The sequence below is a fragment of the Lepus europaeus genome, chromosome 1 (genome assembly GCF_033115175.1).
Source record: "Lepus europaeus isolate LE1 chromosome 1, mLepTim1.pri, whole genome shotgun sequence".
Lineage (NCBI taxonomy): Eukaryota > Metazoa > Chordata > Mammalia > Lagomorpha > Leporidae > Lepus > Lepus europaeus.
Window position 1 is genome coordinate 19964761 of NC_084827.1, and position 26510 is coordinate 19991270.

Here is a 26510-nt window from a genome sequence, read left to right on the forward strand (position 1 = left end):
ATCAGCGCGGTGCGCCGGCTGCAGCGCGCCAGCCGCGGCAGCCATTGGAGGGTGAACCAACGGCAAAGGAAGACCTTTCTCTCTCTCTCTCTCTGCCTGTCAAAAAAAAATTTTTTTTAAAAGTTCATGCATTCATAATAATCAACAGAAATAAACACAGGGGAGCACTGCTGGCTGGTGGGAACGGCCCTGCAACTCTGTCACCCCCTCGCCCATGCGACTTCGGATAGCTCCTCGCTGATGCAGCCCAGGCCCTGCAGCCACCGCGGCCTCCAGGCGGCATCTGCGACCCATCCATCGGCCCTGTGGTTGTCACTCTAAGCCGCTACCTCAGCCAGCCCAACTGAGCATGCCCAAGAGGGAGCGCAATGCGGGTCGTGACCTCCGGGAAGGCGGGCCCTGTGCTTTTCCTGCACTTGGGGTGGCCTAAACATCCAGTCAATCTCAGTGGCGGCCATGGTTTGTCCCCCAAGGGCTTATGCGTTGAGAACTTGGTCCCCAGTGTGGTGACGAGAGAGCTGTTGGAACCTGGAAGAGGCGGGGCCTCGGGGGAGGCCCTTGTGTCACTGGGGGCCCTGCTCTTGGAAGGATTAAGGTAGTTCAGGCACCCCTGAGCCAGGCCCCGCCCAGCTGCCATCTTTCCTGTCTGGGGATGTGGTGTCTTGCTCCAACAGGAGGTCCTAACCGCTGCCAATGTAGTCTTCCCCAGAGCCGAGCCAAGGCAGGTGCCGTGTCCTTGAACCGCCCAAACTGTGAGCTAAGAAACCGCTTTTCTCTGTAAGGTGCCTGCCTGAGATTTTGTTACAGTGGCGAGACGATGCCTGATCCAACTGCCCTCCCAAAACAGGGCCTGGTAACTCGACCTTCGGTACTCAGCATCAAGTACTGCAGGTGGCACCTCGAGGGGGCCGACAAGCACTTGAGAGTATTTCAGTGGTGTTTTCCAAGTAAATACTCCCTGGTTGGCCAAAGGTTGCCCAAGCTCCTGTCCTAAGCCCAACACCAAAGACGCCGGGTCTTCCAGTTTGCTTTCCTGAAGGTCTGGTTAGGGGCAGCAAGAGCCACCAGGGCCCTCAGGGATGGGGAGTCCTTGTCTTGCTCACCAGGAGCCACGCCTTCATTGGCAACCAGCGTGTGCCCGGCCCAGGGCGAGCCTTCACAGTGTTTACATCAACACAGCGAGTGGGGGACATGAGGACCCAATTTCTCGTTTGAGACAAATGCAGCAGCAGCAAGACGTCTCCCAGCTGGTCGCCAGCCCTTCCAGGCTCACTCTCACCTGCGGCTCATAGCAGCCCTGCCTCTGTTCCTGCTCCCTTGGGAAGAGGAGGTCGGGTCTCTTTTCCCGGGTCTGGCTTTCCTGGCTGCTTTGGGGGGTTCAATGGAGCAGATTGCTTTCCCCCCACTCACTGTCTGGCGAACCGAGCTCCTCTTCTGGCGAGTCCCTCCCCAGCCTGCAGCCTCCCTACAGCACAACCCAGGACAACCAGGACTCCTTTGGAGGTTTATTGGTGGACGTATGGAAGCACCTTGTTATAAACACCATCAAGAGCCAGGGAAGACCGCCGCCCCATGGGGGCAAAGTGTCAGGGTCCCAGAAAGTTCTGTCCTAGGGAACTGGCTACTGGAGCCTGCATGCGGTGCTCATCCGGGTCCTCTTGTTCCCAGAGGCTGTGGCTCAGGGCGGCCCTCATGGGGATGTTCAGATGGACCTGCGATGCCACCAGCGAGGGCACGGAGTCGCAGCTGTTGGAATCGGCTATGTCGATGGCGGGGGCGATGCTCCTGTCGGAGCCCAGGAATTTCAGGGTCATGGAAAACAATGGGAGAAAAAGAAAACATTCTTAGAACATAACTTAAAAACCACTCTCCAATCATTGTTGTTTCCAGCATGGGTGTCTTGAACCCGCATAGAGTGGCGGAAATGAAGGGCAGTGACGATGTGCGTGGTGTCTTAAGAGGGCCAGGAGCCCAGACAGCCGCAGGGGTAGGGGCATGGAGCCAAGGCCTGCCCGGCTGTAGAGGCTCAGACCCCTGTCCTGGCCCCCAACCTTGCTGCAGGTGCAGAACATGATGCGTCCCTACACAGAGGCAAAATCCGACCTGCTGGGAGCCACCCAGGGCCACCATATCCCACAGGGACCACTGAGCCTAGGCCCGAAGGGAATTTTAATCAGTTCTCTAAAGTAATAAAGCTTTAAAAAAAAAAAAAAAAAGCCACCTAGTGTCTACAAAAACACATGTGTAGCCCAAAACGTTTTAAAATTCTGAGTAGGGGTGAAATATGCATTGGTTTTAAAAGAATAAACCAGCAATTCTAAAAAGCACTGGAAGGAGAATAAAAAGTGCTCGCCCTGAAACTGCTCGGAGGTGAGTGCAGAAAGCTGTATTCTTTCAAGTGGAACTAACTGCAGAGTTTTTTAGCGGGGAAACTATGGCTGTACATAGACCTCTTTGCCACGAAACCCCTAGAAATGCTGAGTGAAAGATAATACGCATCATTTTCAATGCACTGTAGGGCTCCAGAAAAGTAAAGAAAAATCCCAGACTCAAACTTTCCGAGCACGCCAGGACACGTGAGCGGGGGCTGCCAAAGGGAGGTGCCGGCCTGGGGACCAAGGGCTTGGGAGAGGCTGTCGGGAGGAGGGGGCTATGGGCCCGGGAGCCGAGAGGCCCTGCAGAGGGGGCGTAACTCCTGCCTAGGAACCCAGAGGGCAGGAGAGAGGGGCTGTTTGTTGTCGAAGTTAAGCGGGACCCCGCCCAGGAAGGCGCAGGAGGGTGGTCCCAGGATGAGGACTGAGCCAGGGGTTGGGGGCAGGGGAGCCCCAAGTGGAGCTGCTCTAAGTCCTCAGCCTGGGGTGCTCTGATGGGGTGAGAGGATTCTCAGAGCTGGCAGCAGGGTGGCGCGGCCCCTGCAGAACCAGGCTGGGGTAGGGGAGGTGTCACGCGGTGGGCGGGTGAAGGACAGGAAGGGGACTTCAAAGCTCCTAAGAGAAAAAGTCAGCATTCAGCAGCCTGAGGTACTGGGAGCTCTGCTGGCTTCCATTCCATTTACCCTCGGAGTGGAAGTTGCTTTTGCAATTTAAAGGGACCAGAGGACTTTTTACATCAGAAGAGGAAGCCCATTTACTAGCACCTTTGAGCCAGGGGCTAGAGGAAAGTTCCCATGGAAGAAAATGATAAAGGGATGGCAAAAACCAAATTGCATTTTGGGGAAGCCCTCCAGTCATGCTTACTTGGCATGGCGGTCACCCTCTCTGGCTCTGGATTTCCATCTCTTGGCCCAGAGCGAGTCTGAGGCTATGAGTTAGTAAATGAATAAGATTTTGGAGCTCGAGGGAGTCTCCCCTGTGGGTTACTGCATATTCTGCCCATTTAACAGAAGAGGTAGGTGAGGCAAAGCAAACCACACGAGGGACCCTGCTGTGCAGGGATTGGGGGTGGACAACTGGCACCTGCAGGAGCCTTGGTTGTCAGCTTACACCGAGCTGATTTACTCACACCTCCTCCTGATTACAGACCCCTTTTCCCTATGAAAAATCTGGGGTTTGCTTGAGAATGAATATTCAGATGGGAGGGCCCCTGGGAGTCGGTGTCATTGACACCCCCCCCCAGGGGGGGACTCTGCTGGGGGTAAGCATGTTGGAGCTGCCCATGCGGGCGGGGGTGGGGGAGGACCAACCTGTCGGCTGTGAACTGGGCCCTCCCTGAGAGTTCTGAGAAGCTGCCGCTGGTCTGCTCGGCCGCCAGCAGCATGAGGGTCTCGCTGGGCTGGGAGGATGACGGGGAGCTGCTCTCGGGCTGTGGAGAGAGACGCACAGTGAGATGGCCAGTGTTGCCAGCTCAGAGCTCCGGGTCTCCTTGCGGGGCTGCACTTGAGTTTCGCCGCCCAGCCCTGGGAACCCATTTGCTGAGCATGAAGCCCCCAGACTCATCAGATCCAGCGTGGGAGCCCCGGCAGGGTCACACCCTCTCGGGCATGGGCTGAGGCTGTGAGAAGAAGGGAATGCAAGGACCAGGGGCAGAGGGTGTGGGGCAGTGGGATACGCTGCTGCTTGGGACACCTGCATCCCCCAGCTGAGTGCCTGGGGGGGTGGGGGTCCTGCTCCGGACTCCACTTCCTGCTAACGCAGATTCTGGGAGGCAGCAGAGGATGGCTCAAGTACTTGGGTCCCGGCTGTGCACATGGGAGACCCAGATTAGGTTCCAAGCTCCTGCTTCAGGAGCCCAACCCCAGCTGGGCGTACAAGTGACTGTGAAGAACCAGAGCAGCAGGGCTGCGAGAGAGCAGGCTTCGCCAGTCAGCGAGAGTGCACCCGAAGCACACACCTTAAAGGAGAGGAGGGGAGCAATCTGATTCTGAAAGCTGGAGGTTTGGGGCAATCGGGGCCATCCAGCTTCCCTTCCTACGCTTCTACATAAGCAGGCCCTGCAAAAGGCTTACGTGCGTCAAGAAGGCCCAAATAAAGCAAAAGGAAAGAGAAAATCCTTGAGAAATAGTTGCAAAAACTTGTGATTGGGCCAGCACTGTGGCATAGTAGGCTTAGCCTCTGCCTGCGGCACCGGCACTCCGCATTGGCGCCCATTAGTGTCTCTGCTGCTCCATTTCCGATCCAGCTCTCTGCTCTGGTCTGGGAAGGCAGTGGAAGATGGCCCAGGTGCTTGGGCCCCTGCACCCACACAGGAGACCCAGAAGAAAATCCTGTCTCCTGGCTTCAGATCAGCACAGTTTCAGCTGTTGCGGCCATTTGGGGAGTAAACCAGCAGATGGAGGACATCTCTCTCTGTCTCTCCCTCTGTCTGTAACTCTGCCTCTCAAATAAACAAGTAAATCTTTTTTTTTTTTTTTTTGACAGGCAGAGTGGACAGTGAGAGAGAGAGAGAGAGACAGAGAGAAAGGTCTTCCTTTTGCCATTGGTTCACCTTCCAATGGCCGCCGCGGCCGGCGTGCTGCGGCCGGCGCACCGCGCTGATCCGAAGCCAGGAGCCAGGTGCTTCTCCTGGTCTCCCATGGGGTGCAGGGCCCAAGCACTTGGGCCATCCTCCACTGCACTCCTGGGCCACAGCAGAGAGCTGGCCTGGAAGAGGGGCAACCGGGACAGAATCCGGTGCCCCGACCGGGACTAGAACCCGGTGTGCCGGCACCGCAAGGTGGAGGATTAGCCTATTGAGCCGCGGCGCTGGCCAAAAAGTAAATCTTAAAAACAAACAAACTTGTGATCAAAGGGTTTCCAATTTTGATGCATAAACACTTTTATTTTACAAATTGATTTTAAAAAGCACAAGACTGGCCAGTGCTGTGGCTCACTAGGCTAATTCTCCGCCTGCGGCGCCGCCAACACCCTGGGTTCTAGTCCCAGTTGGGGTACCAGGTACTAGTCCTGGTTGCTCCTCTTCCAGTCCAGCTCTCTGCTGTGGCCCGGGAAGGCAGTGGAGGATGGCCCAAGTACTTGGGTCCCTGCACCCGCATGGAAGACTGGGAGAAAGTACCAGGCTCCTGGCTTCAGATCAGCATAGCGCCGGCCATAGTGGCCATTAGGGGAATGAACCAACAGAAGGAAGACCTTTCTCTCTGTCTCTCTCTCACTGTCTATAACTCTCTCTCTGTCTCTCTCTCTCTCACTGTCTAACTCTGCCTGGCAAAAAAAAAAAAAAAAAAGAAAAGCACAAGACTGCCCATAGAAAAAAAAAATCAAAGATTACAGAAGATAGTGCCAAAAGAATATTTATGAGAGGTCTTCCAAAACTTCACGGAAAACATGTATGTGAAAAAACTGCATGAATTTCAGGTTTTTTTCGTTCCCCAATGAATTTACCTTTCAATTATTTTTTACATTAATTACATTATTAAGTACTCTCACGTATAAGTAATCTTCAAACTAATTGGAAACTAAACAGATGCTACTTTTTTTCACCATTATATTAGAAAACTATGGTAAAGGTTTAGCGAAAGGGGTGCAGTAGGTTAAGCCACCCCTTGGAACGCCCACCCCCAGATCAGAGTGCATGGTTACTTGACACTCTCCATCCAGCTCCCTGCGGATGGGCCTGGGACCCAGTGATGATGTCCTCTGCCACCCACGTGGGAGACCTGAGCGGAGTTCCTAGATCCTGGCTTCAGCCTGGCCCACCCCTAGCTGTCGCAGGCATTTGGGGAGTGAATCAGTGGATATTGCTCTCTCTATCTCTCCCTTTCTCTCTGTCAGTCTGCTGCTCAAATAAATAAATCTTAAAAAAAAAAAAAAAAAGAAGAAAGAAAGACACAGTGACAGGCATCCTCAAGAATGAGAGTATAACTTGATATGCCGTTTATAGAGATAACCTCATAAATATGCATCAACAGCCTTACAAATGTTCATGCTCTTTGAATTTCACTTCTAGGAACCTAAGCTGGTAGCTGGCGCCGCTCACTAGGCTAATCCTCCGCCTTGCGGCGCCGGCACACCGGGTTCTAGTCCTGGTCGGGGCACTGATCCTGTCCCGGTTGCCCCTCTTCCGGGCCAGCTCTCTGCTGTGGCCAGGGAGTGCAGTGGAGGATGGCCCAAGTGCTTGGGCCCTGCACCCCATGGGAGACCAGGAGAAGCACCTGGCTCCTGGCTTCGGATCAGCGCGGTGCGCCAGCCGCAGCGTGTTACTGTGGCGGCCATTGGAGGGTGAACCAACGGCAAAAGGAAGACCTTTCTCTCTGTCTCTCTCTCACTGTCCACTCTGCCTGTCAAAAAATTAAAAAAAAAAAAAAAAAAAAAAAAGGAACCTATGCTGGGGCCTGTGCTGTGGCACAGCAGGTTAAGTCACATGACCATCTATGACGCCATCGTCCCATATGAGTGCTGGTTCGAGTCCCAGCTGCTCTACTGCAGACCCAGCTCCCTGCTAATGGCCTGGGAAAGCAGTGGAAGATGCCCAAGTGCTCGAGGCCCTGCACCCACATGAGTTTCAGGCTCCTGGTCTCGGCCTACCCCGGCCCCAGCCAGCGTGGCTATTTGGGGAATGAACCAGTGGATGGAAGATTCTCTTGCTCTCTGTCTCTCCTCCCCTCTCTCTGTAACTCTGCTTTTCAAATCAATAAATAAACCCTTAAAAAATGGAAACTAAAAACCTATGCTGAGAATACAACCAGAAATGTGAATGATACATATAAAAGCTTGTGCTTGCATGATTTATAATATTGAAAAATTTTAATCCACGTTACATGTCTAACACTAGGGGATAGTTAAGTAAGTTTTAATTCATACGACTGAACAGTATGAAATGATCAAAATAATGTTTACAAAGAGATTTTAAAAGACAGGACAATGTGTAAGAAACAATCTAAAGTAAAGATGGAAACATTTAGTAATACACACATTCTCTCTTCTATTTCTGGGGGAATTGGTACCAGGACCTCCCCTTGGAAACCGAAATCTGCAGATGCTGGAGTTGCTGATGTCAAAGGGCTCTGTGTTTGCATCACACCCACCCACATCCTCCGGATGCTCTAAACCGCCTCTAGATGGCATAGTAGTCTTAACACAACGGAAATGCTATGCAAATATTGTTACGCTGCATTGCTTAGGGAATACTGACAATGAAAATGTCTGTACTTTTTTCAGTACAGACACAATTTTTTAAACAATATTTTGGCTTTTTAAAAATATTTATTTATTTTGAAAGTCATTGTGACAGAGAGAGAGAGAGGGAGAGACAGAGAGGGAGAAAGAGATCTTTCACTAGTTGGTTCACTCCCCAGGTGGCCACAACAGCCAGCACTGGGTAAGGCTGAAGCCAGGAGCTTCATCTGGGTCTCCCACGCGGGTGCAGGGGCTCAAACACTTGGGCCATCTTTTGCTGTTTTTCCCAGCCCACTGGCAGGGAGCTGGATCGGAAGTGGAAGAGCCGGGACATGAACCAGCACCCATATGCGAGACCAAGATCGCAGGTGGCAGTTTTACTGCTATGCTACGATGCTGGCCCCCTAAACAATATTTCGCTCTGAGGCTGGTTGACTCCCAGGTCCAGAGCGTGTGCACACGTGTGTACATACGTGCACTGGTGTCTGCACACACGAGTGTGTGTATTTCTCCCTCTGCGGCTCGCGGCGGGAGGGCCCCACTTACTGTTGCTTCCGGGGAGCTGCTGGGCCTCTTGGGCACTAGGCAGTGGGTGAACTGGATTCTTGGGTCTTTGGTGGTGATGGACAGCCCGTTCTGCAGGATTTTCACCAGGCGGATCCAGAACTGGAACACGGCCTCTGGGTGCTTTTCGTGGAGCCTCAGGTAGTAGATCTTCTCGGTGACTGTCCTGACCCTCAGGATGCGCTGGAGCCGGTCGCAGATCCGCAGCTCCACGTACTTCAGGGGGAGGATCCTGGGCGAGACCGGAAGTGACCCCGTTGGTGTCGACTTCCGGCCTGTGCCTGGGGAATGCCCCGGGCAGAGGGCAGGGTAGGGCCAAGACGGGCGGCTTTCTGAGTCCCAGGACTGTAGCTGTTAAAGGATCTGCCCACATCACTAGCAGCAGCTGGGGCTGCGGTTTGACCGAGTGGTTTAGACAATGATTGAGATGCCTTTGTCCCATATGGAAGTACTGGGGTTCGATCCCTGGCTCTGGCTCCGACTCCAGCTTCCTGCTAATATGGAGGCAGAGCTGGTGACTCAAGTAATTACATTCCTGCCGCCCATGTGGGGGACCTGGACTGAGCCCTTGTTCCAGTCCCAGCCATGGCAGGCATTTGGGGAGTAAGCAAATGGGGTCTCTCTCTCTCTCTCTCTCTCTCCATCTCTGTCTAGGCTGTCTTCCTATCTCCCTGGCTCTCAGGAAAAACCACACAGCTGGCATTGATGTATTTTGCAGGTTTGGGAAATGAGGCTCAGAGAAGCTGAAGGAGCTGCCCAGGTTTAGATCTTATTCAGCAGGCCCTGGAAGGAGGGGTTCCTGACCCCTGCGCAGGCCTCCTCTCCGGATATGTTCAATAGCGGTGTTGAAATGGTAAGGAGAAGGGTGGACGTCTCCTGTGCATCCGGTGGCTTTTTTTTTTTTTTTTTTCACTCTTGACACTTCCTAGTCCTAACTGCCTTTCACATCCTAACTTTGCTTTGCAGAGTCCCTGCTGTATACTAACCAAATAAAAGTAAACAAGAGGAAGCCAAGAGCCCCCACATGAGGCTCAGGACAGGAAGTGTGTAGTGTTTTATCCCCAGCCCCAGGTATGTAGAGATGCCAAATAAATACTTGTTAAAGGAGTGGATGAATGAGCCCTACGCAGTTCACACACACTAAAGAACACTGCTCTTTCGTTTGATCTGCAGTCCAGCTGCCAAACACGGCGATCTATGTTCCCACCCCCGGCTCCTCCCTCGAGCTTGTCTTTACCTGTTGAGGGTGATGACTGGGACAACTCCAGGCTTGTTACAGGTGGAACAGTGACCGTGCGGCCAGGTGACATTGGCCATCAGGAGGACGTTAGGGAGTGGCAAGGAGGGCACTGAAGAGGTCACCCCCAGGATCATGGTGGTAGGTCTTCCGCAGATATCAATCCTGGTCCCGGACTTAGTGACCTGGGAATCAGTCCCAGGGACACAATCAGAAAGGAGAACAGCGTGCCGGTGCTCAGAGCAGTCATTAAGACACAGCTCAAGGGGCTGACGCTGTGGTGTAGTGGGGAAAGCCACTGCCTGCAGTGCTGGCATCCCATGTGGGCACCGGTTCAAGTCCCGGCTGTTCCATTTCCAATCCAGCTCTCTGCTATGGCCCGGGAAAGCAGTAGAAGATGGCCCAAAGGCTGGCGCCGCGGCTCAATAGGCTAATCCTCTGCCTGCAGTGCCGGCACACCGGGTTCTAGTCCCGGTCGGGGCACCGGATTCTGTCTCGGTTGCCCCTCTTCCAGGCCAGCTCTCTGCTGTAGCCCGGGAGTGCAGTGGAGGATGACCCAAGTGCTTGGGCCCTGCACCCGCATGGGAGACCAGGATAAGCACCTGGCTCCTGGCTTCGGATCAGCGCGGTACGCTGGCTGCAGCGCACCGGCTGCGGCGGCCATTGGAAGGTGAACCAACGGCAAAGGAAGACCTTCCTCTCTGTCTCTCTCTCTCACTGTCCACTCTGCCTGTCAAAACAAACAAACAAACAAACAAACGAACACAGCAGTGCTGCAGCCTCAAGGGAGCCATGGGGGCAGAGGGAGGAACACGTGGAGAGAGGCCAATGCCCGAGGCCAGTGGGCCTTCTTGCAAGGGTCTAGACTTTGCAGGACCACCTGAGAACCCTTGCACAGTGCCTTGTGGAACTGGGGACAAGGAGGAAGCTCAGGAATAACTAAAATTTCACTGCCCACCCTCCTGACCAGACAGCGCTTCAAGAAAAATGGATTTTGATTTTGGAAAAAAGTGACATTTCTTGGAGCCCATGTTATAAAATGAAATTCATACCCCTACAAAACAGAGACTACACACCGAGAGTCAGTGTGCAGCATTTAGAGGTGACGCTGCTTTGAGTGACGACAATGATGGCGATGTGGAGGAGGTGGAAGAGAACTAGCAGCACACTACACCGTAACTGTGACACCATAACTGTGACTAACTCTATATTGTAACTACAGCTACACCATGACTATAACTAACTCTAACTATACCATAACTACAGTTACACCATGACTGTGACTAACTCTAACTATGACATAACGATAACTACACCATAGCTATAAACACATCCTAACTATAACTCATCATAACTATAACTAACTATAACTATACTGTAACTACAACTACACCATGACCATAACTAACCATAACTACGACATATGATAACTACACCATAGCTATAACCACATCATAACTATAACTGCTTCATAACATACTATAACTACTAACTATACCATAATTACAACTACACCATGACTGTACAACATAATGATAACTACACTGTGACTGTAATCATACCATAACTATGACATAACTATAACATTAAAACTATACCATAACTATAACTATGGCATAAAGATAACTACACCATAACTATAAACATACCATAAGTATAACTAATTATATACCATAGCTATATCATAACTATAACATATTGTAACTATAACTAAAACTATACCATAACTATAACTATACCATAATCATAGCTATATCATAGCCATAACTGTACATAGACTATATAACTATATACTATATAACTGCATACTATATAACCGTACACATACTATAACTATACTGTGTGATCATTATAACTGGCCATGTGAGTGGAATCGTTTTAAGTAAGCTTTGAACCCCGTTGTGGGTCAGCCTTGCCCCGGCACATTGTGAGTTTCCTGCTGCTGGGTTACTTGGTGTCCATTTAGAGAATCTAAACAGTTTTAAGGAAATACATTAACAGAACAAATCTGCTGGCAAAACATCACACCCATAGAGAATCGACTAGAACTTGGGTTCTGAGTCTGATTGCCTGTGCTATGGCTGCCATGTGTTAGGAATGAGCTGTTCCCTCAAGTTTGCCTGCTGATGGCCCAACTAGACAACCCCTGGGGCAGCACAAGGCCAAATGGAGCACCCGGAGCCTGGGACATAGCTCTCCCAAATTTGGGGGACTTCAGCAGGAGTGGTTCACTGCTTGGTGAAGAATCTGCAACTTAGGCTCAAGACCCATCTCTAACTGTCCCACCCATTTCCTCCTACAACTCTTACCTCTCTACTCCACCCAAGCAGATTATCATCCTACAGATCCTTTCTGTGCCTCCCACCCCCACCCCCACCCCAGCCTTTATCCAGGTACCTTGAAGATCCTCTCCCTGGAATCTCCCACCCCTCTGCTATCCCACTAACGGAAGTCCCAGCGACCCCAACAACAACTCAAGACCCTGTCCTCTGGAAAGCCTTCTCCCGCTGCCCAAGTCCAGAGAGACTGCTCTGAATGCCCCAGTCACACGCTCTATCCCATGCCGTGGGGACTGGCTCATCCACCCTCTGACAAGAGCCTGTGTGGTTACCATTTGATAAGGGGTGAACCAAGCCCATAAGCCTCAGGGTCGGGGACAGTATCTGGTCTTTCTTTGCACCTCCCCCACTGCTCACGGTGAGTGTTTAGTGGCCGATTCACCAGTTACGCCACACCTGTGAAGCTGCACAGGTACACAGGGCTAGGCTAGACCCCTGGAGGGAGGCGGGCAGCACCTGGGTGAGACCAGGCACCTGTTCCAGCGACCACTGACACCTGCAGGTGCGCCATGCCATCCTGGGCCACCATGTTCACTTCCACTGGATTGGTCACGGTGCCACCCTTCTGGGGAATGACAGAGTGTGAGGGAGACCAATCTATATGGTGGTCTTGCTTTCAAACTATGCTGTTTCTAGGCCACCTCAGGGAGAGGTTGGATTCTCAGTGGGGTTCCTAACTGCAGGCATCATTCCCTGTAACATCCAGTTTGGACCAGTGTCTGGGGCCTGCCCAACGACTGAGCTCAGATTTCTGCATTTGGAAGATGTGAATCTGTTTCCTTAAGGCCAGCAGGGAGTTCCTTCATATTGCGGGCACGGCTGGGATCAGGGCCCTTGGGCTTTCTCTAGCTGTGGAGGGTTCTTTCTCCTCCCCAGGGCTTTCAAAACCCACGGCATTTTCTCGCCAACCCCTAGGAACAGGATTTGGAGTGGGCAACACAGCTGCCCCTGCACTGCCCAAGGGTACCTGGATAAAGTTGCTTTCGAACACCGCTGAGCCAGAGAACAAGTTGAATTCTGGAGAATGAATCAGTTGACAGAGAAGGCCATCTTCCACCCCAAGCTTCACCCCAGGGCCTGGTTCCCTGACTACGGGTGAAAGGCCCTTAGTTTTCCTCATTGGTTCTTGGGAGGAACGGGCTGGGGGACATCTCTGGGGCTCCACGCAGACCCAGCCCAACCCCAGGTGTTGGTGTGACCACAGCTCCCCCCACCTGCACAGCTCCACTTGCCCTCCTTACTTAGGCTGTCCACCAGGGCTGGGAGGGTCTGCCGGCTCACAATGGCAAGAATGACATCAAGGAATGTGACAGCAGCCACAGGGAAGGGAAAAAGAAGAGGAGAGGAGGGACAGGGGCTGTCCAGAGCTCTTTTCTCCCTCCTTCCACTGCTGTAAACCAGTGTATGTAGCCTACCCTGTTTTTCACACACTCAATCTTACCCCAAACTGCAGGAAAATGACCCTCCCAAAGCTATGCCAAGATGGCAGCGAGCTGACCAGAGCAGCCAGGAAGGCTGTGGGGATACCATCAACAGCCCTCACTCTCCTTTGCCAGCTAAGACGTTCATGAAACCTTTCTCTGTGGGCGGGGACTGTTCACGAACGCCAGCCCCACCTGCCCCAGGGGTCTCAGCATGGGGGAAGGGCGCCCACCTTCCCTAGCTCACATCGAGCGAGAATCTTCTTTAAAACAGAAGGCTGGGGGCCGGTGCTGTCATGTAGTGGGTAAAGCTGCCACCTATGGCGCTGGCATCCCATATGGGCACCAGTTAGAATCCCAGCAGCTCCACTTCTGATCCAGCTCCCTGCTAATGGCCTGGAAAAGCAGTGGAGGATGGCCTAAGTCCTCAGGCCCCTGCACTCATATGGGAGACCCAGAGGAAGCTCCTGGCTCCTGGCTTCACATTGGCCTGGCTCCAGCCATTGCAGCCATTTGGGGAGTGAACCAGTGGATGGAAAATCTCTCTCTCTGTAACACTGCCTTTCAAATAAATGAGTAAATCTTAAAAAAAAAAAAAAAAAAAAAAAAAAAGGCTTTTAGCAATACGGCTGATTGATCCAGAAACCGTGGGCATAGGAGGAAGTGGTGGCACAGGGGCTGCCAGAACCAGCTCCAAACAGGTCATGAGAATGTGGTTAAATTTGCAGGACTTTGGCCGGTGCCGCGGCTCAACAGGCTAATCCTCCGCCTGTGGCGCCGGCACTCCAGGTTCTAGTCCCAGTTGGGGTGCCAGATTCTGTCCGGTTGCCCCTCTTCCAGGCCAGCTCTCTGCTGTGGCCCGGGAGTGCAGTGGAGGATGGCCCAAGTGCTTGGGCCCTGCACCCCATGGGAGACCAGGAGAAGCACCTGGCTCCTGCCTTTGGATCAGCGCGGTGCGTCGGCTACAGCGCGCCAGCCACGGCGGCCATTGGAGGGTGAACCAACAGCAAAGGAAGACCTTTCTCTCCGTCTCTCTCTCTCTCACTGTCCACTCTGCCTGTCAAAAAAAAAAAAATTTGCAGGACTTCTACAAGTCAATTGTTAGACAAAGCCATTATTAAAGTTGAATCATAAAAACCTACAATTAAGTAACATCCAAAACAAAGGTAATAAATGGCCAAAATTCATTATTTATCAATTATTTTACTACTCTCTACGTTTTTAGACTTTTCATTACTTATTTTCATTTTATTTGAGAGGCAGAGACACACACAGAGTCAGAGAGTGAGAGAGAGCAAGCGACCTTCCATCTGCTGGGTCACTCCCCAAATGCCTGTTATAGCCAGCGCTGGGCCAGACTCAAGCCAGAAGCCAGAAACCCAATCTAAGCCTCCTACAAGGGTGGCAGGAGACCAGGCGGCCATTGGAGGGTGAACCAACGGCAAAAGGAAGACCTTTCTCTCTCTCTCTCACTGTTCACTCTGCCTGTCAAAAAGTAAAAAAAAAAAAAAAAAAAAAAAAAGCAGAGGCAGGACTCAATCCCAGGCACTCCAACATGGGATGAAGGTATCTTGAGCATTTGCTTAACCTAGTGCACTACAATAAACTTGTCCTTTTATTCCACTTTCTGCTCTTTCCTATCTTGCAAGATGGTGGGTGTAAAACCCCCGCTCCAAAGCCAGACACTAAGAAGAAATCTCCAGCCAAGAACGCTAACCATGGCAGCGGCAAGGTTACAAAGCCCGAGAAGGAGAAGCCCCGCTCACGATCCGCTGTGTGCTCCAGGAAGGCCATGGACAGGAGGAAGGCCGCAGCTCCTAAATCCAGGAGTGAAAAGAAGGAGAAGCTTCTTGCTACTGTCACAAAACCAGTGGGTGGTGACAAGAATGCGGGCACCAGGGTGGCCGAGCTTGGCAATATGCCTACATATTATCCCACTAAAGATGTGTCTCGAAAGCTGTTGGTCCATGGCACAAAGCCCTCCGTCAACAACACGTGGGAAAACTGTGGGCCAGCATCTCCCGGAGACCATTCTGCTCATCCTCGGTGGGCGCTACAGGGGCAGGGGTGGTCTTCCTGCAGCCGGGGAGCCGTGGCTCACTACCCGGACCTCTGTCCCTCAATCAGGTTCTTCTGCATGCAACACACCGGAAACCAGTCATGGCCACCTCCATGAAAATCGGTCCCAGCAGTGTGAAAATCCCCAAACCTCTCACCGCTCCTTATTTCCAGACGCAGAGGCACCAGGAAGGGGAGCTCTACAACACAGAGAAAGAGAAATACAAGATCACAGGGCAGCACAAGGTCGATCAGAAAGCTGTGGACGCACCGATTTTACCAAAAATCAAAGCTGTTTCCCAGCTCCAGGGTTACCTGCGATCTGGTTTTGCTCAGAGGAGTGGAATCATCCCCATAAATGGGTGGTTTTTTAAAGATGTATTTATTTGAAAGGCAGAGTTACAGAGACAGAGGGAGAGACAAAGAGAGAGGTCTTCCATCCGCTGGTTTACTCCCCACATGGCCCACATCCACCAGAGCTGGGCCAGGCTGCAGCCAGGAGCCAGGAGCTTCTTTCAGGCCTCCCACATGGGAGGCATCGCAGGCAGCGGCTTAACCTGCAATGGCACAATGCTGGCTCCGCAAACTGGTGTTCTAAATTTTGTAGGAAGAATATAACTGATAATAAAAAAATAATAACTCCTTTTTCCATGAGTGTTTTGAAGTACCCTCATATATATTTTTGCCAGTATAGAACATTTAACTTTTCCTGATCTTTTTAACATAAATCTTGAGCGCACTATAATTGTTCTAAACTTTTTTTTTTTTTTTTTTTGACAGTCAGAGTGGATAGTGAGAGAGAGAGAGACAGAGAGAAAGGTCTTCCTTTGCCGCTGGTTCACCCTCCAATGGCCGCTGCAGCCGGCGCACTGCGCCTATCCGAAGCCAGGAGTCAGGTGCTTCTCCTGGTCTCCCATGGGGCGCAGGGCCCAAGCACTTGGGCCATCCTCCTCTGCACTCCTGGGCCATAGCAGAGAGCTGGCCTGGAAGAGGGACAACTGGGACAGAATCTGGTGCCCCGACTGGGACTAGAACCCGGTGTGCCAGCGCCACAAGGCGGAGGATTAGCCTGTTGAGCCACGGCACTGGCCTAAGCCTCTGATATTTTGAGATTGCTTATTTCTGCAGTATGACTTCGCTAATTCTCATTGGTAATAATCAGTTCTTAGAAGTAGAATTGTGAGGGCCAGGGCTGTGGCACAGCGGTTTCAGCCATAACTTGTGACCCTGCATTCCATGTTGGAGTGCTAGCTCGGGTCACTCTGCTTCCAGTCCAGCTCCCTGCTAATGCATCGCGAAGGCAGCAGACAGTAGCCCAAGCACTTGCACCACTGTCACCTACGGGAGAGACCCAAATGGAATTCTGGGATCCTGGCTTCAGCCTGGCCCGGCCGTGACTCTTCCAGCAGCTGGAAGATCCCTCACTGTCTTTCTCTGTCTGTTACTCTGCCTTTCAAGTAAACAGATAAACAAATTTTTTTAATATAATTATGGGGTCAAAGTATATGCTGATGCATACTGCCATGAGGCCTTTGATAATGGACATGCTAATTTACATTCCTACCAAAGTGTCTGAAAGTTTGTGCTTTTCATAGGTCATCAAACTTTTTAATGCTTAGCCAGGAGGAAAGGCTAAAATAATGATATTTCAATGTAATTTTAATGAGCATCTTTCACTTATTATTTCTTCCTCTGGGAATGTTCAGTCCATAATATTTCCATCAGTTTTTTGGGTTTTTATCTAATCATAGGGATTCTTTTTATATTGGTAAGATCAGTCTGCTGTTTGTGGTGTAAGATTTAATTTTTTCCCCTAGTCTACCATTTGACTTTGAATTTGTTAGCAGTGCTTTTTACCATGTGGATTTTGCTTTGGTCGTTAAATGTATTGGTCTTTTCCTTTACGGTTTCTGGATTTTTGTACTGTATTTTTTTTTTTAAAGATCTATTTATTTGAAAGTCAGAGTTACACAGAGAACGAGAGACAGAGAGAGGTCTTCCATCCGCTGGTTCACTCCCCAACTGGCCGCAACGGCCGGAGCTGTGCCGATCCGAAGCCAGGAGCTTCTTCTGGGTCTCCCACGTGGGTGCAGAGGCCCAAGGACTTGGGCCATCTTCTACTACTTTCCCAGGCCATAGCAGAGAGTTGGATTGGAAGTGGAGCAGCCAGGATTCAAACCAGTGCCCATATGGGATGCTGGCATTGCAGGCGGTGGCTTTACCTGCTACGCCATAGTGCCGGCCCCTTTTGTACTGTATTTTGAAAAAGCTTCCCCATTCCAAGGTATACAATACATTCCAAGTATACAATAATTATTTTCCAGAACTAATGTTATGGTTATTACCTTTCTATTGACGTCTTCAATCCATCTGGAACTTTTCCTGGTGTGTGACATGAAGTCTAGAACCGGTGTGTCTGCATCTCCCCAGATGGTTCTCAACCTTCCAACAGCATTTACTGCACAGTACATCACACCTGTTTCTTGCTGACATGAAATTCAGTCATTCAACAGATGTTTAGTGGGCACTTACTATACGCTAGGCGCTAACTAACCTGGGTGCTTAGGATATAGCAATGAGCAAAAGAAAATGTTGACATTTGGGGGGGGCTGGCGCTATGGCATGGCAGGTTAGGGCTTGCCTGCAGCACTCTCAACACACAGGGGCATTGGTTCCAGTCCCAGCTGCTCCTTTTCCAATTCAACTTTCTGCTATGGCCTGGGAAAGCAGTGGAAGATGGCCCAAGTGTTAGGGCCCCTGCACCCATGTGGGAGACCTGGAAGAAACTCCTGACTCCTGGCTTCAGATTGGCCTAGCTCCAGCCACTGAAGCCATTTGGGGAGTGAAACAGCAGATGGAAGACCTTTCTCTCTGTCTCTCCCTCTCTCTGTCTGTAACTCTGCCTCTCAAATAAATAAATAAATAAAAACAAAATTTTTTTAAAAAAAGAAAAGGAAAGAGAACAGAATAAGAGAGATCAAGAATGTTGGCAGGGTTTGGGGAGGGCAGTTGTGTAAGTGTGTATGTGTGGGTGTTTTAAGATTTATTTATTTATTTGAAAGGCAGAGAGAGAGAGAGAGAGAGAGAGAGAGAAATATTTCCATTCACTGGCTCACTTCCCAAATGATTTCAACAGCTAGGGCTGGGCCAGGTTGAAGCCAGGAGCCCAGAACTTAGTCTGGGTCCCTCATGTGGGTTTCAGGTACCCAATGGGTTTCAGGTACCCAAGTACTTGGGACATCATCTGCTGCTTCTTGGGCGCATTAGCAAGGAACCAGATCAGAAGCACAGTAGCTGGGGCCTGAACCGGCATTCCGATATGGGATGCTGGCATCCTAAGTGGTATCCTAACCTGCTGGGCCACGACATCCACCCAGGTTGTGGTATTAAATAGGGTGGTCAGTTTAAGTCTCATTGAGATTCAGGAGAACAGTGGAGCCTTCACCAAAAAAAAAGAGTGCTTACTATGATGGTCCAGTTTCAGAGTTTCTTTTACATTCCGCTGATCTGTCTCGTCACAGGCTACTGCCACAGTCTTCGATACTGAGGATTTATAGTACTGTGCTTCCAGATCTGATCAGATGAGTTTGAAGAAGGTCATTGTTTTTTATGAGAGAGAGAAATTCCCAGCCACTAGCTCACTCATCAAATGCCCACAACAGGCGGGGCTGGGCTGCCTCTCAGGGTGTCCACGGCAGGAAGCTGGAACTGGGAGTGGAGCCAGCAGCTGGACCCCAGTGCTCCAATATGGGATGCGGCGTCCCAACCAGCAGCTTAACTGCTAGGCTTACCCCCCTCTCCCCTTCGAATGAGATAATTTTTTTTTTTGCTGACTTTAAAATGTTTATTCTTTAAAAAATTAGTTGCTTTTTATACAGCTATACAAAGTTCTTAATGTTTCTTTGGCAATGGAATATAATGGAATTTTACAACTATATAAAAAAGTTACCTTTGCCTAAGAAACAGTATTTACTGTGTGTACATAGTTGACTGACAAAATTCTCTACCATCCAGCATCCTAATTAATTGACGAAATAGGCTACCTCATATTACAGGATTTCCAAAAAGAAAGAAAGAAAAAGAGAGAAAGATATAGACACACACACCCACACACATACACACACACAACCTGCTGTGGCTCAAAACACAGTATCACGGCCCTATCTGCAGGCAACCTGCAATAATTGCCAAATACAATTTAGTGATAAGAAAAATCCTTTCAGTGATGAAAAAATACTTATAAGTCCCATTGAAGTACTGCTTTAGTTTAACTATACATAAGAAATTACTTAACCTTCTGCTATTCCAAATATATTTAATGCTCATTTTTTAAAGATGAGCGTTCCTCCCCCCAAAAGTAACTGCATTTTATCTTTGAAATGAAGCAGAAAAACAAACGAACAAAAACCCAGTGCTGGTGACAAATATACAGCAAATTCACTTCTTCATTCTTCGCAAAGACTGAAACCAATTTCCAGGACCATGAAGAGCTAGAAATTCACTTATTTTCAAAGACTGGTTTGTTGACTATGCAGCAACTTTGTTGTCTTTCTTTCAGAAAGTAGTTCGATCAATCCAGACCTTTTAGGGTCCAAAAGCTGTAGTTTTTCTATACTCAAAATCTGCGAACTCTCTGCCCCCACGACCTCCTCTGAATGCACCCCGAAATCCTCGAGGGGTGGTAAAGGCACCACCTCTCCCGCTACCACGCCCTCGGCCGCCACGGAAACCAAGACCTCCTCTGCCTCTGTATCCCCCACGGCCACGGTTTGGACGGAGTGGGATTCCAAACGTTTCGGCATTTAATCTTCTTTCCTCAGCCCAGGTTGGTCTTCTCTGTTATCATCACAAGAAATATTGTCAAAGGAAGATTTAGTTTTGTCATAGTAGCAATTAGGTCCAAGAGGATCTTCTTCATCTGCATTTCCTTCACTGTTTTGTGTATCAACTCCTGTGTCTCCTTTATCTTCACCATTTACAGGTTTCTCCTGTTTCTCAAGTTTATCTTCTTTTAATTTAAGTTTGTTATGAAACTCTCTGTCGATCTCTTCCTTGTTAAATTGCGCATTTGCACTTTCAAAGTCAAAGTCTTTCTCAAATTTCATTGGACCATCTCGCCGGATACCAAACCTTCCTCTGCCACCTCGATGACCTCCACGCCCTCTCCTGGGAGCTGAAGGAGCACCTGGAACTACTTGTCTCTTGTTATCATTTCTGAGTTGCTCATTTTCTGGTCTTGAAACTTTGTGTACTTCAGCTCGCCTGTGCTCTTGATTCTCTATTGCTTTTTGGCTGGTAGATGGCAAAGGCCTGGTTGATACAGGGCTCCTTCTCCCAACAGGTGCTGGAGCAGGTAAGTGGGCCGAGGCGGTCTGTACTGCTTGTTCCATTGTTGGGCTTTTTCTCAAAGGATCTAACTGAGGGCTTGACCGACCTTGAGATAACTGTGTTTTTATAGCTCTTGTATCCTGTGTAAAGGCAGAACCAACTGCACTGCTTTGGGACAAAGTACCACTGTTTGATGTTTCAGTTCCAAATGATGTCAAGGAACTTCCAGCAACACCAACAGTACCAAACTGCTGCCCGACTAATGAACTTGGACTGAACTGACTATATGTCGGCATCCTGCCAAAAGGTCCGTAGGAACCCACTGACTGGAATGAAGACGCAGATGAACCTAGTGAAGACTGCACGATAGCTGGGTCCTGAGGCAAAGAGCACTGTGGTTTCGGTGGCTCACAAACGGTGAGGTCTTTAATATCACTCCCACGGAATATGATGTATTCAAAGACTTCATCTCGAGGTGGTATTGGACGATCTGTTGGTCTGTCTTCTGTACCAAAGGCCGCGGCGCAGCGGCCATCGAGATAATTTTAATGTCTGAAATTTGAAAGCACTCTTCTTTTGAATGGTAGGATATTTGCATATTTGGCAAGTTTTGTTGTGCTAATAGAAGCAATTGCTTACAATTGGTTCCTGGCTTTGGACAAGATAAAATTGACAGGAAAGACATTCACAATCACAGCTCGAGGAAAGTTGAACATAAAATAAATCACTAATTTAAAGTTCATAAAAGAAGTAGCCAACTATAATTACCAAATATGAAAGTGATAAAAAGTTACTAACTTCTTAATGTACAGCTGATGTGCATCATGGTGCCTCGTTTCAAAATGAACTTTCGCATATTTCTACAATTTCTAAATCAATTATTAATTTTGTTATTGTTTTTGAAGTAAAAAGCATTTTTAGCATGATTTTAAAATTATTGAGGAAGGGACCGGTGTTGTGGTATAGCAGATAAAGCTGCTGCCTGTGGCACCAGCATCCCATGTGGGCGCCGATTTGTATCCCAGCTGCTCCACTTCCTATCCAGATCCCTGCTAATGGCCTGGGATAACAGTGGAAGGTGGCCCAAGTGTTTAGACCCCTGCCACCCATATGGGAGGCCTGGATGAAGCTCCTGGCCCCTAGTTTCGTCCTCACTCAGCCCTAGCCACTGTGGCCATCTGGGGAGTGAACCAACAGACAGAAGAGAAGATCTCTCTCTTTCTCTGTAACTCTTTCAAATGAATAAATAAATCTTTATTTTTATTTTTATTTTTTACAGGCAGAGTGGACAGTGAGAGAGAGAGAGAGAGACAGAGAAAGGTCTTCCTTTGCCGTTGGTTCACCCCACAATGGCCGCTGCGGCCGGCGCAGTGTGCTGATCCGAAGCCAGGAGCCAGGTGTTTCTTCTGGTCTCCCATGGGGTGCAGGGCCCAAGCACTTGGGCCATCCTCCACTGCACTCCCGGGCCACAGCAGAGAGCTGGCCTGGAAGAGGGACAACCGGGACAGAATCCGGTGCCCCGACCGGGACTAGAACCCGGTATGCCGGTGCCGCAAGGCGGAGGATTAGCCTGTTGAGCCACTGCGCCGGCCGAATAAATAAATCTCTTTTTTTAAATTTTTTTTATTTTTTATTTTTGACAGGCAGAGTGGACAGTGAGAGAGAGACAGAGAGAAAGGTCTTCCTTTTGCCGTTGGTTCACCCTCCAATGGCCGCCGCAGTAGCGCGTTGCGGCCGGCGCACCGCGCTGTTCCAATGGCAGGAGCCAGGTGCTTCTCCTGGTCTCCCATGGGGTGCAGAGCCCAAACACTTGGGCCGTCCTCCACTGCACTCCCTGGCCACAGCAGAGAGCTGGCCTGGAAGAGGGACAACCGGGACAGGATCGGTGCCCCGACCGGGACTAGAACCCGGTATGCCGGTGCCGCAAGGCGGAGGATTAGCCTGTTGAGCCACGGCGCCGGCCCGAATAAATAAATCTTTTAAAAATTTTTGAAGAATATTTGAATTTTAAATGTTAATGTTTTTATCTTAAATTTTACTGTTTAGTATTAGAAACTTAAATATGAAAATATTTAAGGTGAAAAGGAAATAAGTAACACTAAACTCCATGACTAATCACTATTGTTGAAAGTTCACAGTGTGCATTAGAGTAACATCTGAGTCATACAGTCTGAATCATACAGTGACTGGGGGGCCTAGGCTGTGGTGTAATGGGTAAAACCACCACCTGCAGTGCCGGCATCCCATATGGGCGCCGGTTTGAGTCCTGATTGCTCCATTTCTGATCCAGCTCTCTGCTATGGCCTGCTTTTTGGGCCCTTGCACCTGCATGGGAGACCCAGAAGAAGCTCCAGGCTCCCGGCTTGGGATTGGCCCAGTTCTGGCTGTTGCAGCCATTTGGGGAGTGAACCAGTAGATGGAAGAGCTCTCTCTGTCTCTCCTTCTTCCTATAACTTTGTCTCTCAAATAAATAAATCTTTAAAAAAAAAAAAATACAGTGACTGGGTCACAACTTGCAGATCGGTCGCACGTCACCATACTCACTGTAGTTTTTTTACTTATTTGAAAGGCAGTATGATAGAGAGAGGGAGAGATGGATAAAGAGATCTTTCACCTGCCCATTCATTCCCCTAAATGGCCACAATAGCCAGGACTGTACCAGGCTGAAGCCAGGAACCAGGGTCTTCCTCATGGTGGCAGGGGCCCAAGTACTTGGGACATCACCCGCTGCCTCCTAAGAGCATTAGCAAGGAGCTGGATGGGAGGCAGAGCAGCCAGGACTTGAAGCAGTCCTGCGATACGGGATGCTGGCATCTTAGGCAGTGGCTGAACCCACGGTGCCGTATGCCACAACATCGGCCCCACCATATTCATTAAAAAAAAAAAAAAAGAAAGAAACTCAGCGCTGTGGTACAGCGGGTTAAAGCCCTGGTCTGAAGCGCCAGCATCCCATGTGGGCACTGGTTCTAGTCCCAGCTGCTCTTCTTCCTATCCAGCTCTCTGCTGTGACCTGGGGTAGCAGTAGAAGATGGCCCAAGTCCTTGGGCCCCTGCACCAATGTGGAAGATGCAGAAGAAGTTCCTGGCTCCTGGCTTCGGATCATCACAGCTCCGGCTGTTGAGGTCAGTTGGGGAGTGAACTAGCAGATGGAAGACCTCTCTCTCTGTCTCTACCTCTCTCTGTAACTCTGTCTTTCAAATAAATAAAGTAGGTCGGTGCCGTGGCTCAATAGGCTAAATCCTCCTGCGGCGCCGGCACACTGAGTTCTAGTCCCGGTTGGGGCGCCGGATTCTGTCCCGGTTGCCCCTCTTCCAGGCCAGCTCTCTGCTATGGCCCGGAGTGCAGTGGAGGATAGCCCAAGTGCTTGGGCCCTGCACCCCACAGGAGACCAGGAGAAGCACCTGGCTCCTGGCTTCGATTCGGCGCACCGGTGTGCCGGCTGCAGTGTACCGCCGCAGCGGCCATTGGAGGGTGAACCAACGGTAAAGAAGACCTTTCTCTCTGTCTCTCTCTCTCTCACTGTCCACTCTGCCTGTCAAAAAAAAAAAAAAAAAAAACAAAAAAACACTAAAATAAATAAATAAATAAAATAAATCTTTTAAAAAAAGACAACTCTGGCCGGCGCCACGGCTCAATAGGCTAATCCTCTGCCTTGCGGCGCCAGCACACCAGGTTCTAGTCCCGGTCGGGGCGCCGGAATCTGTCCTGGTTGCCCCTCTTCCAGGCCAGCTCTCTGCTGTGGCCAGGGAGTGCAGTGGAGGATGACCCAAGTGCTTGGGCCCTGCACCCCATGGGAGACCAGGAGAAGCACCTGGCTCCTGCCTTCGGATCAGCGAGATGCGCCGGCCGCAGCGGCCATTGGAAGGTGAACCAACAGCACAGGAGGACCTTTCTTTCTGTCTCTCTCTCTCTCACTGTCCACTCTGCCTTTCAAAGAAGAAGAAAAAAAACAACACACACACACACAACTCTGTATTCCATGTTTTTAGCAATAAAGGCCCAAATGGAAATATAATTAGCCTGAAGCCTATCTTTTTTCCATTTTTTAAAAGAATTATTTTATTTATTTGAAAATCAGAGCTACACACAGAAAGAAGGAGAGGCAGAGAGAGAGAGGTCCTCCATTCTGCTGGTTCACTCCCCAAATGACTGCAACGGCCACAGCTGAGCTGATCCGAAGCCAGAAGCCAGGGGCTTCCTCCAGGTCTCCCAAGCGGGTGCAGGGGCCCAAAGAGTTGGGCCATCTTCCAGGTCACAGCAGAGAGCCGGATCGGAAGAGGAGCAAGACGGGACTCAAATCAGCACCCATATGGGATGCCGGTGCTGCAGGTTGGGGCTTTAATATAACCCACTGCACCACAGCGCCAGCTTTCCATTTCTTTTTAGAATCTTTCTGTGAATCCACAAAAGTAAGTGATCTGTGGGCTCTTGTCTGCTAGGAGACGGTGTGGTCAAGGTCTCCGTCTGCTGGGGCCCTGGGAACACTGTGTCCGCTGCGTCTTCAGAAGCCACGTCAGCCACCTCCGACGTCTCAGACTTCCCAGGCATTGCCACTGAGGGACGTTTCAGGTCACTCTTCTACCTCTCCCTAACACACATTCACACCGTGCACAGGCACACTCTGAATGTTCTAACGCATGAGTCTGACTCCTTTGTTCCTCCTGGCTCAAGGTTGTCTGGGCAACAGTCCGTTCATTGTTTCAATGTAGGGGCTGCAGCGTGCAGACCTCCACAACAGGGACCGTTCCCCTGGCAACAATGTCCTTGTAAGTGACCTGAAAAGGGACAGGCAGCTGTCAGGCGCCAGCCTCCAAGACCCCATCACCCCTGCCCCTGGTCGTCACGTCTTTGAATAGTCCCCAAGACCCCGTCAAATGACATACCCAGGTGTGGGACAGATCACTTCCAAGGTACGGTCATCACGTCTCTGTCATGTCACGCGCAGCCCTGTGCAGACGCTGCCGGGGAAGAGCTTAACCTCCAGCCAGGCCTGCCCAGAGCCGCGAGCAAGCCTGCAGAGGCGTTGTCTGCAGCCGCACCAGGGCTCCCGAGCACAGCCGCTCCCCGCCAGCACCTGACCCACAAGGCTGCTCCATGAGACAATGACCTTGGAAGCTGCTGAGTTTAGGGTAATTTGTTACACAGTAACAGGCATCAGATGGACTGCCCCCTCCGCTAAGGGAGGGTTCCTGGGTGCAGTTCAGCTTTCTGCTGATACACTCAGCACGTTCCCAGCACGCTTGGGCCCTGCACCCCATGGGAGACCAGGAGAAGCACCTGGCTCCTGGCTTCGGATCAGCAAGATGTGCCGGCTGTAGCGGCCATTGGAGGGTGAACCAACGGCAAAAAGGAAGACCTTTCTCTATGTCTCTCTCTCTCACTATCCACTCTGCCTGTCAAAAAATAAATAAATAAATAAATAAAAATAAAGAATAAAAAAAAATAAAGGCACAGCCTTTCAATCCAGAAAGCTGGGGAAGCGCATGTAATTAACTCAAACATCCCCTCCACCTCACAGTCCACTAGAGGGTGCCAGAGCAGGCCTCTGGGCAAGGTTGGGCATTTTAAAAAGTGTGTACGCGGTTCCCTGCCTTTATTTCCATTGTTCCCTCTACTGGGAAAAGCTTCCCTCACTTGTCTAGCAGCCCACAAACCTACTGATTAAAAAAAAAAGAGAGAAAACATTTATTTTATTTATTTGAAAGGCAGAGTTATAGAGAGAAAGAGAGAGAGAGATCTTCCATCCGCTGGCTCACTCCCCAAAAGGCTGCCATGGCTGGGGATGTGCCAGGCTGAAGCCAGGAGCCTGAACTCCATCCGGGTCTCCCATGTCAGTGGCAGGGGACCACTACTTGGGCCATCAGCTGCTGTTTCCCAGGCACATTAGCAGGGAGCTGGATAGGAAGTGGAGCCGCGTTGAGCTCAAAGCAGGGCTCGTATGAAATGCCAGCATCGCAGGTGGCTTAACCCGTGGCTCCATAAAGCTGGCACCAAACCTACTGATTTTTGAAAC

General features: G+C 50.3%; 2 protein-coding genes and 1 pseudogene across 3 annotated transcripts; 1 reads left to right on the plus strand and 2 right to left on the minus strand.

The window, feature by feature from the left end:
* Positions 1-1545: 1545 nt before the first annotated feature.
* Positions 1546-25558, minus strand: GARIN1A (golgi associated RAB2 interactor 1A). Of its 2 annotated transcripts, XM_062198331.1 has the most exons (6): positions 25381-25558; positions 17515-17655; positions 9352-9536; positions 8097-8346; positions 3683-3801; positions 1546-1785 (listed from the first exon to the last, which is right to left on the minus strand). In XM_062198331.1, exons 2-6 carry the CDS (start codon positions 17638-17640, stop codon positions 1587-1589), a joined length of 879 nt encoding a protein of 292 aa, XP_062054315.1. In that variant the 5' UTR covers positions 17641-17655; positions 25381-25558; the 3' UTR covers positions 1546-1586. The 2 variants fall into 2 exon arrangements, with proteins under 2 accessions (XP_062054315.1, XP_062054323.1); XM_062198339.1 differs by lacking the exon at positions 17515-17655.
* Positions 14672-16352, plus strand: LOC133769023 (large ribosomal subunit protein eL6-like; annotated as a pseudogene).
* Positions 19003-21036, minus strand: LOC133762152 (protein LSM14 homolog A-like; the record flags this gene model as incomplete). Its single annotated transcript, XM_062195200.1, is given in 3 exon segments — positions 19003-20007; positions 20010-20426; positions 20604-21036. Coding segments are annotated over 3 exon segments (1104 nt in total), but the record flags the coding sequence as incomplete, so codon positions are not given.
* Positions 25559-26510: the final 952 nt, after the last annotated feature.

Coding starts and splice junctions, on each gene's coding strand:
- GARIN1A (XM_062198331.1), bottom strand. CDS start 17,640: ATGTACTGTGCAGTAAATGCTGTTGGAAGGTTGAGAACCATCTGGGGA. Junction 9,537..17,514: donor TTGAAGACGTCAATAGAAAG/GTAATAACCATA, acceptor ACTGATTCCCAG/GTCACTAAGTCCGGGACCAG. Junction 1,786..3,682: donor GCCCAGTTCACAGCCGACAG/GTTGGTCCTCCC, acceptor GGGCTCCGACAG/GAGCATCGCCCCCGCCATCG.